This window comes from Sinohyriopsis cumingii, chromosome 4 (assembly GCF_028554795.1).
Source record: "Sinohyriopsis cumingii isolate HCF-2022 chromosome 4, ASM2855479v2, whole genome shotgun sequence".
Classification (NCBI taxonomy): domain Eukaryota; kingdom Metazoa; phylum Mollusca; class Bivalvia; order Unionida; family Unionidae; genus Sinohyriopsis; species Sinohyriopsis cumingii.
In genome coordinates this window covers 95,809,265-95,820,775 of record NC_142964.1, presented here as the reverse complement: position 1 = coordinate 95,820,775, position 11,511 = coordinate 95,809,265, and the positions used below count along the sequence as shown (strand labels likewise).

Below are 11,511 nucleotides of genomic sequence, written 5' to 3'. Positions count from 1 at the left end.
TTTTCTGGCTGGTGTAAGTAGCATTGCACTTATTGCATTTGAACAGCGTCATTTTTACTGTTGTTGTTGTTGTTTATTACCTGTAGAGACAACACAAACGTGGTTATGCATAGTTTCTTTACCAATAGAACACTGATTTTATTGTTACCCCTTTACCCTATCTGTGAGACCGTTGCTTATATTGACATCCAAAGTGGTAATTTACGAGCAAGATGAGGAAGAACAATAGATTGTATCATCTTTCATGCAGTTGCTTTAGTTATCCAACGTACTTAATAACCGATTATAATACACGATGCAATCATACCCAGTTACGTATACAACCGTATGCTCTCCAATATTACCGATATCAAGAGCATGGGAATACATAGGTATTTCATGTAATGTAACTTCCTTCATCTGCCAAACTCCTAACAGATTCAAGGTCAGTGGATTCGATTATATGGTATACTCTGACATCCACTTAGGTAATATTCTGCTTCAGGCACTTCTGCTTTCAAAGCTGCCATTAACTTGTTCCTTTTCCTTTTTCGTATTAGACTGTCTATTATCATTGCATACTAATTTATATTTCTTTGTCTTCCCCTCCCTCAGGCGTGTCAGTCTGTTGCTTGACCCAGTTCTGATATTCCCCATGAAAGGGCTTCAAAGTGTCATGGTGTACAATTTTCTCTTTGGCATTTTGGGCTCTTCCTGACTTGATAAATCAGATCTGAGATCCGATCAATGACATGGTACGGTCCTTCCCACTTCTCCCGCAGCTTGGGAGATTTTCCCTTTGTTTTGGTTGTAACTCGGATGCAGACAGCTTCTCCTACTTTGTACTTGATCTGATTTGCTCTGTGCTCATATCTTCTTTTCTGCCTATTGCTTGCTTCAATCATGTTCCCCCTTGCTCTTTCATGTATATCCCACAACCTCTCTTGGAGCGACAGTATATAATCAGAATCGTTCTTAGTGTCTTCCAAGTAAGGTGGTTTTCCATAGAGTAAATCGACTGGTAATTCTGTTTCTCTTCCCATCATCATCATGCTTGGGGAGTATCCAGTGCTTTCATTCACTGATGTCAAATATGCCAATGTTGGTATGGGTAAATGGGCATCCCAATGAATGGGAATAATATGTGCTTTAGGAAATAAAGGTCATGGGCAGCAAGGAAATCTGCATCTGTTACTATACATCAGGTAGAGTTCTTACAACCTTGCATTAGTTTTCATGCTCACGAAATTCTGCATTCAAATTATAGTGTAATCTGTTAGCTCCAGTGTTGGTTACCATTCGTGTACTAATCCTACTACATATCTCACATTCTCAGCACTGTAGACACCCATGGTATTAAATCACAACAAGAGAAAGAAGCAGGTGATGCCTTTCCCGTGCCAATTATGGGGTGGGTGGGTACTCTACTTGTGACTCTTAATTAGTGGTCTAGGTCACCCATAAAAACCATTATAATTGTAACCAAAGAAATTTAAAGTGTTTCACAGTATTTAGCAAATTTGGTCATAGACCAAAAGAGCTTATTGGATGGCCTGTTGTCTGTCATCCATTGTCTGCTTGTCAGTTAGTACAGGTTTGTTACTCCTCCTCACTCAAGTTTATACTTGAAAAATTAGCATGAAACTTTACACACTAATTCATTTTATGGTTTGGTTGATCCAAAATAAAAATGGTCTCTCAGGTACTGGCCATCTTAAAAATCTTATCACTCCTTAATGGATGGCCATATCAACATGGAGGTTTGACTGAAAGATTTCTGATGATGTTTATTTGGTTCTAAATGAAATTGGTGCCAATCTGACATCCATTTTACAAAGGCAATAAATATTTGTCCTATAATTTGGTTTTATCCCTATAATGGGAAAGTATTCCTGTTATCATTATACTCGATACTCCATGAATCAAGATGTCATCACAGAACGTGAAGTTACCAATGTTAGGGGCAGATAAAGTATTTTTTATTGTGAAGAGTCTTTCCTCAGTGCTACAGCAAACATTTACATACAACAAACTATGTATGAGTGGGTTTTTTTTCATGATCAAGAACTATTTACATACATAATACACCAAAATACACACAAAAATGAGTTTTTAAAAATGAGAGAAGGCTTGAATACAAGCAACATCTACATTGGAAATGAAATTATGCCAATGTTTGAGTAATACCACCAATGTGCATGCCTAAAACCAACCCAATCATTTAGAAATATCCTTTCATCCATCTCTGTTTTTGTCAAAGTCAGCTGTATGGAGCACTGTGAGATATTTATGTTATTAACTGTTGTTGTTAGAATTTATGTTAGTAAAGAATTCCATCTGTAGTTGGAGTACATATTTTACATGTTTGTGAAAAATTGAAATCATGATTATTCTCTGAAGTTTTCATAAAATTTCATTAAATTAGGTTGTCTGCTAGGAACCTCTGTTATCATAAATTCCTGTTTATCACCAGAAGGCACATACAGAAATGGTTTGAGATTAAAATTCAGACGTTAAATTTAAAAGCAAAAATTATGTAATGTTTGTATACAAAATACAAATTATTTATGTAGTAGTTAATGTCTTTCCACTGTAGCTTTTTTGTCAGAGTCAACCCAGGTTAATGTCTTTCTTTTAATCAGTTTTTTTTTTTCTTTTTCAGTCAAACTAAGTTGATGTCTTTTCTCTGTATTTTTTTGTGAAAGTCAAATTAAGTTAATGTGTTTCCTTCATTTTTGGGAGTCAAAACTCAAAATAAGTTAATGTCTTTCTTTCATTTTTGGGGTTGAAAAGTCAATGTCTTTCCTCTCTGTTTTGTCAAAGTCAGCTGTATGCAGTGCTGTGAGATATTTATATTATTAACTGTTTGCAGCACTATGATATATTTATGTTATTAACTTTAGTTGTTAGGTTTGATGTTAGTAAAGAATTCCATTTACAGTTAATGAACACATGGAGTACATAATTTACATGTTTGTGAAAAATTGAAATCATGATTATTCTTTGAAGTTTTCATAAAATTGCAATAAATTATGTTGTCAGTTGGGAACGTCAGTTATCATAAATTCCTGTTTGTCTCCAGAAGGCACAAACAGACATGTGATAACAGTTCCCTATTGGCTTAAAATCAATTACTGTATGGAGAAACAACTGTATGTCGCTATCACAATCAAATTCTAGCATGTACTTATCATATTTCATGATCAGTCTTTTTATCTCCCCACTTAGTATGGCAAAACAATGGTATTCTTTACCAGCATTACAATCATGGCAAAAAATTTATATTATTTTTTTGCCTGCAGTGAGAACATGGCAAGAAATTTATATTATTTTACCTGCTGTGAGAACATGGCAAGACATTGGTATTATTTTACTTGCGGTGTCAGCATTTTAGTTTATGACTAATAATTATCATTTTATGTGGGTTACTTAGGTAATACACTTGCTTCATTGGAATTGTTCATCATTTATTTTATTTTTTTGATCCTTATTATTTGTGGCTGTGGGTGGGTAAAGCATACATAGTTTTGTTTATGTACACTTTACAATTAGAATTCTTCACATCTGTGATATTAAGCGTAAAATTTTACTCTTTGTATAGTTAATTGGAGATAGAAATGTGTTTATAAAAAAGGAATGCTCGACCAATGTGCCTTAATTAAGTATTAAAATGAATAAAAAAATAATTTAACTAACAATAAGTGTCTTAAAAGTTATCACCTCAATCTTCTATAGGAAATAACTCCTCTTTAGAATCACGCTACTATCACCTTGATCTTCTATAGGAAATAACTCCTCTTTAGAATCACGCTACTATCACCTCAATCTTCTATAGGAAATAACTCCTCTTTAGAATCACGCTACTATCACCTCAATCTTCTATAGGAAATAACTCCTCTTTAGAATCACGATACTATCACCTTGATCTTCTATAGGAAATAAGTACCATCTTCAGAATTGCATTGCAATGAATATGAAAAAAGATGTCGCACCCCTTCCCATTCATATTTATTCATTTGTTGCAGAAAAGAATTTAATTTTGTGAAAGAGGACAGTTAGGGTCATGGTCAAAATAGATGCATTGAATAACTGTAATTAGGAAATATATAATTGTATAAAAAGTCAGCAAAATAAGATATGTTCAAAAGAGAAATGGAATGACCCTTTTGTTTTCTTAATGGCATCTTTTATGTCTGGTTTACAAAAACATAAACAGTGGAATCTGGATCATTGTCTTGAACACCTTGTATCTAAACTGCCTTTAAGTCTAGGCAGAATCTCTATATTTAGGAACAAGTTTCATATGATTTGAAGAGGTCTTTGCAAGTACTGAATTCAACACTTGGTAACATGATAATTAATAGAATTCACTTTTGCAGCCTTGAATACCTGTTCAACAGACAATAAAAGTTTGTTTAACAAGAAACTAGATGTCTTTGCATCAAATCACTCACCTGTGTGTTTCATACATGTAACTTATAAGAATCGATAATGCAGTCCCATGCAGTTCATCTTAAGATCATATATTTATCATTACAGAGTGTGCTTGTCGGATACCATGTAAATATTAAATGCACAGTAATATAAAACTCAGTGTGCTTAACCAAGTCTGAAAAATATAAATGTACTAATAGTTATAATTAAAAAAATGACCATTCAAGTGTACTTTTGATTCTTACAATTTGTGTATTTTCTATGAATGGATATATATAGATATCACTTTTGGAGTGGCATCATCGTCATCATTTATTCTGTGTTTAAGGTTTTCAAGATTGTATATCTTTCACATGAGTTGCTATAATCAGCTAGAATTCTAGTATAATATTACTAGGCAACTACAATTTGTACCCTAGGGTTACCATCTGGCTATCTTCAATCTAGTGTCATTGATAGGGCAGTGACTGTATGTTTTTTCAGCCATTGCCTAAAAAAAATCGCAACCATAATTGGCCTTTAAAAATATTTTTTAAAGTGTTTTGTTTATATTCTGATCTCTATTGTTTATTATTCTATTTTTGGCATTTTTATTGGGTCTGTGAGCCAAAGAATCGTAATCAATATAATCAATCTGTACATATTCTATCTTTCTATACAGAGCATTTAGCTTGAACTCGGGGACCATATATTTAGACATAACCAGTTCAGGTGAACACACATGCTGCATTTTAAAACTGTTCACTAGAATTGTTTTTCATTCTTAAAGTGTAATTAATTTTCAACAGAGATGTTCCATTCATTCTTTAAGTTTATTAATTTTCAACAGAGATGTTCCATTCCTTTTTAAGTGTAATTAATTTTCAACAGATATGTTCCAATCGTTCTTTTAGTGTAATTAATTTTCAACAGATATGTTCCATTCGTTCTTTTAGTGTAATTAATTTTCAACAGAGATGTTCCATTCCTTTTTAAATGTAATTTTTAACAGAGATGTTCCATTCGTTCTTTTAGTGTAATTAATTTTCAATAGAGATGTTCCATTCGTTCTTTTAGTGTAATTAATTTTCAACAGAGATGTTCCATTCCTTTTTAAGTGTAATTAAGTTTCAAAAGAGATGTTCCATTTGTTCTTCCAGTGTAATTAATTTTCAACAGGGATGTTCCATTCGTTCTTTTAGTGTAATTAATTTTCAACAGAGATGTTCCATTCCTTTTTAAGTGTAATTAAGTTTCAAAAGAGATGTTCCATTTGTTCTTCCAGTGTAATTAATTTTCAACAGAGATGTTCCATTCATTCTTTTAGTGTAAATCATTTTCAATGGAGATTCATTCTCTATTAAAAGAAAACACGGTATGTTTCTTAAGAGTCTAAAAACACATATACTTCTATACTTCTTGATAAGTCAAGCCGTATTGTAAATGACATAGACCCTGATCTACCATTGCATAATGCACTAGCACATCAGGGTCTGTGTCTTTTGTTCTACTGATTACTCCTAACAAACTGCACAGACTCAGATCTGCCAGCACTTTATGTGATGGTAGATCTAGGTCTTTGTAGTTTGCAGTTGGACTAAACTTATAAGCAAGTGTACACAGTATTAATAGAAACTGTAGTATTTTATCTTTCAGTGTGTAATCTTATAGTAAACAGAAATTATAATATTTCCAGTATATACTCAAAAATCTATGATATTATTAGTGACATTTTTATATTTGAATGTTTCTAAACTGTACATGTATTGTGTCACTCTTTTTCAGGGTTACCAAATTTACAGATATAACAAATCTTTCTTGACATGCCAGCAAGTGAACCTGAAATGGCAGGGTTTTTTTTTTTTGTAACAGGTTCTTTGTCTTAATTTTGTTTCCCTTCTTTTCCTACCATTATTTCTTTCACAGGGGATAAAGCAACCACACTGTGGTAAAGTTATTTACTCTTTATTTTAATTTTCAAGCTTGTGTCAATGTACAGATTGAAAAAATAATGTGATGCAGTTGAATACGAGGTAGATTTTCAATGCCCTTGTTGTTTTTTTCTTCATTTAGTTATTTTTAAAATGTACTTTTTTCTTTCTTGCTAACATTTTAACTCCACTCTGCAAGTTAGCTTATATTTGATCTGCTTTGCAGATAATTAGGCACATCAATATATAACAACTGTTTTGGAGTGATTTTAATAAGCACTTTAGCAAAAGAACCAGTGTTTTTTTTAATTTGAAATGTATGTTAGAAATATAAATGTTATAGACAATGACTTCAATGTTTCTTGACTCTGCTGGCTGTAGACTTAAAAGAGCTTTATGTGATATCCTGTTATCCATTATTCATCCATCCATCTACAGAACAAGCTTGTTGTTGATACTCCTCCTAAACCACTTAAAGGGTTGCCATGAAACTTTACACACACATTCATCCCATGGTCATGTTAGACCTAAATGATAACATTGCTGCTTAGATATCCAATATGGCCACCAAAGTGACCATCTTGAAAATCACATTAACACTACTCCAGAATGGATGATCTTATCTACATGTAGCTTTCACCATCTCATTGTTTTAATTGAAAATGGTGCCAAACTAGAAAATCGTATTATTCCTCCTGCACAAAAGACCATGTTGATATAGGGTTTTCACTAAAAGACATCCTATGATGTCTATTTGGTCCATAAGGAAAATGGGGGCCCAGGGGTAGCCAAGTGGTCTAAGACATTTGCCGTAACAAAGCATGGACATCCCATCTCAGTCTGAGTGTGTTTGAGTCTTGCACTCGGCCAGCGTGGGTAAATGAGAAAGCTTCCCATGGGTTGTGGTTCTACCAGGGTTTTTCCTGTACCAAATATACTGGCTGTCATCAATATCATGTGTTGAAAAACCATAACAACAAGAACAACTAAATGAAGATGGTACCAGTATTACATCCGAGCAAAAGTTACATTGGTGCAAAACAGGAAGTGTATTATCCAGTCATAGTATCTACACACTGGCAGTTCTTTTGGTCTTTGACAAACACACATGCACAGTTGTTTTTGCAGCTGTTGAGAGATTAATATAAACCACTCTGGTGGTCTAGTGGTTAGAGCATCTGACTCGGATGCGGGAGGTCATGGGTTCAATACCCAGCCAAGTCATACCAAAGACCCATTAAGAAAATGGTACTAACATATGCCTCATTAGGCGCTCAGCATTAAGGTTAGTATTAGGACTGGTCGGACTGGTGTCAGGGGAATGTGGCTGGGTGGGACATCATGCTACATGTCTGTTCATGATGCCCTAGTGCTAGACATCACTATAAACTGCCTCACTGCAGACATCGTAGTGATATGGCTGACAAATTGTTAAAGCTAGATTAAAATTCCATATAACACATACACAGAGATTAAAATAAGGAATAAATGTTTCCTTATATCAGGCATTTGTTGTTTCCATGGCATTTGAACTTTTGATTTATAAAACTTGAGGTTTACATGATGGGCAGATATTTAATGTTAGAATATAGTGTAAAGACTAAGATGCTGCCAATTACCATGTATAATTGCTTCTTAGTTGAATCTAACAGTAAACTGCACAGCTCCAACCTGCATTTGCATAATGTGCCAGACTGTCTGGGTCTGTACAGTTTGTTAGGAGCATTCCATAGAACAAACAGCATTAACCCTGATCTACCTGTACATTATTTGATGGCAGATCAGGGTCTGTGTAGGTTACTGTCGGGCTTGACATACGAGTGAGTATACAGATATGGTAATTTTGGCCAAAGGGATAGGGAGTGTTTGAGATATTTTGGGGCTAGAAATTTATTTGCCTGCAGGGAATTTTTTCCAAATGATATCTGGTACAAAATGAAGAGACAGCCATAGCACAGTCTTTTTAGGCACAAAGGAGAGTCAATAATTTATCTGTTTCTAAAGAAAACTCACTTCTCACCACTACAATGAATGGTGTTCGCCTAGGTGCTTGCTTTTCTTATGTTGACATGTAAAGTTTTGTTTAAAGATATCGTTACCTTGCCAATAAGCTATAGTGATTCTGTTGAGACATTAACTTCGGTGGTTTGAATTATGGAAAAATATTTTGCTAAACTCAAGGCAAGACATGAGCATCACTTTTCAGATGATGATATGTTAAGAAATGGCGAGCATGCATTTTAGTTCAGTAACGTATTTCTTGTCAAAGGTAGCCAAGCTAGGTTCGTATTACATCAATCAAGACACTCTGTATCACAGAATATTTGTTGTAAACAGAATTTTTGTGAATTTACAATCATCTCAATGTTAATTAGTGTGAGATTGTAGTCTGTGATTGTCAATTTGGAAATAAAGTTTTCCAGAAATGATCATATTTTTCTTATCCATGTAACTGAGAAATCTTAGACAAATTAATTGAGGATAAATAAATTGTTATATTTGATCATACTTGTCTCACTATGTGTACAGTAGTTGTCTATTTTCTAATCATTAGTAATACCTTTGTCATCTTATGTCACGTGTTTAGGCTTGAATAAACAGTAACACAAGAAAGCGTGAAAACAACAAGCTTTGAAAAATACAATAATTTTCTTCCCTGGAAAAATTCTGTAAAAATGAAAAAATATGAACTTAGTTTTATAGAATCAAATCAAGAAAAATCCAAGAATAAAATTTTTGAAGTCCTAATAACAAACAGTTCTAATGATTTCAAGTTTGAATCCCGACAAAGAATCCAAGATGGAAGACAATGACGTATTCTGCAATCTGTAGTGTTGAAGTCTACAGTTCCTTGTAGAAACAAAAATTATCACTCTGGTTTTGGAAATCAAAATAAATTTCTTATAAGAACTGCCTTTGATTAAGAATCTCACATGAGCACACATATTTTCCAAAAAAATAACAGAATTAATCCTTTTGAATCCAAGCAATTTGAAATAACTCCAAACAGCACAACATACAGCTTCCAGTTTAACAGCCCAGCTTCTACTGAGAATAATTTCCAAAATACGGGTTATATGGTCTTCAAAAACATAAACAAGGGGTAACGTGATCATCTTCTCAAAGCTTATAGAAAATAAGTACTTGTTAAAGATCACGTCTACCCAGTGTGACCCTGACATTTTACTCTAAGAAATAAAAAATAAAAAATTGTTTACATCTTAAAGATGAAGTCCCATCATGACCTTGACAACAACCAATCATTTTAAACTACGATAGAACTTGTTTACGCAGTTGCCACATCAGGATTTAGATCAACACCGGTTGTTTATAAACTAACAGTCAAGGTCAAATTATTTTCTGAAAAAAGTATCATCTCTAAAGAATAAATTTACATTAAAATAGCCTGTAATAAAAAATAAAAAATTAAAACTGACTAACAATTAAATTGAAATAAATATATATTAAATCAGATACAAGTAAATCAAATATACATAACAGTTAATTTAGTCAATTTATTGTGTTTATATACCTTTAGTAACATGTTTGTAAAACTCCTTACTATTATCCAAGCATTAGTGCTGCTTTAATCTAAAAACAATTATAATCATTTTCCAAGTATCATAAATGTTTTAAAAATTAAAGAAGAGGCACAGGAGCGATTGATATTGCTCATCTGTCTTACATAACTGAATAGTTGATAATGTCACAAAGTTGGTTTTTGTGGTGTCATAAGAATAGAACCCTACAGAAACTATCTCCCATCCTTCTATTATCATGTTGGTTCTCCATTTAATCAATTCCCAGATCACATTGATGTTAGGAAGATGCTCCACTACCTCTTGAATCCAGCAGTCACAGAAAGAGGACAAAATTTGTCTTTCCCATCTATATTCCATATAGATCAAAGGAAGAAACTCTTCCGAAACCTCCTTACCACTGCTAGGTAGACGTGGTTGTTTACCAGTTTTTTGTTTTCACAGATAGGAGTCACATTGTATGTACAAAAAGTTTAAATCAGTCTTGCGGATTGTACACCATCTGTTGACAAATTTGGTTGAATATTGACAGTAGCAAATGTTGAAATCATTAAAAAAATTAATTTACGGATATTTATGTGAATTTATCACAGTTGTGGACTTTTAAAATAAAGACATCATGCTCCAACACAGTATAGTTAGCACCTGTTGTTGGTAGTTTTATATTTATTTGCTTATTTAATAATAAACTTTGCTTCTTTATGTAAGTAACAAAATTTGGGTTCTTATTTCTCATATTTTTTTTTGTTCTTGTCTTTCAGAAAATTTACCAAGATCTTGACAAAATGTTCAGTTTGCAACAAGGTCAATGAAGACATGCATGTAACTGGTCTTGCATGTCTAAATATTTTTCCATGACTACATGCAGTGTCTGCAAGGTATGGTTAGAAAACGAGCTATGGTATTAATATGAAATCTTAAGATTAAAGAGAGATTAAGACCTGCAAAACCATCCAAAAACATCATTACTAGCCAGCATTGTAGGGGATACATTGATGGTACCACCCCTCCCAAAATATTGTGTACAATAGCTACTGTGACATCGGGGAAACTGGAAGAACAAGTTGTTTTGGTCTTATCTCTGCAGGCTTTGTTGGAGTTGCAGATGAGGTGACTAATACAAGAGACAATGACATAGTTGCTGACCACAAATGAATTAGTTCCATCTCACTCTTATATTTCCAACTCTGAGTTGTAATTTATGGAGATTGTCCTCCCTTTTCTAACCTTCCCATTGGGCGTAAGTCCTCCTACATATCAGAGCCTGGCCCTAGGGCCTCTGAGTCATGGCATGTAGGATATTTGCTGGATGTGGATGAGCTGTATGGCCACCAGTCTGTATAAGGAGATTCTGGCTGCTATTCAGCCAGTCCAGCAGCCATGCCGGCCTGCTTCAACAATCAGTGAGCAAAAATCAATCAACACAGGGATTAGTCAATCCATTTCACCAAATGAATCAACAAGGCATTTACTCAACTGGCTGTCCAGGCAAATACCAAACCGACCATCCAGCAAAGAGCCATGTCAACTGCCCAGCTGATAACATGGCCAGCCATCTAGCTTTACTAACTGGTCATCATGATAACCAGCATTTCATACTGGCAAGACAAATCCTGGCACTTGCCCCATTGCCAATGCATCCCCCAAAT

At 33.9% G+C, this 11,511-nt stretch overlaps 1 protein-coding gene across 1 annotated transcript; it reads right to left on the bottom strand.

The window, feature by feature from the left end:
• Window positions 1-653: 653 nt before the first annotated feature.
• Window positions 654-1,031, bottom strand: LOC149801714 (uncharacterized). Its single transcript, XM_089956837.1, has one exon. It carries the CDS (start codon window positions 1,029-1,031, stop codon window positions 654-656), a length of 378 nt encoding a protein of 125 aa, XP_089812963.1.
• Between the last annotated feature and the right edge of the window lie 10,480 nt (window positions 1,032-11,511).

Coding starts and splice junctions, on each gene's coding strand:
- LOC149801714 (XM_089956837.1), bottom strand. CDS start 1,031: ATGATGATGATGGGAAGAGAAACAGAATTACCAGTCGATTTACTCTAT.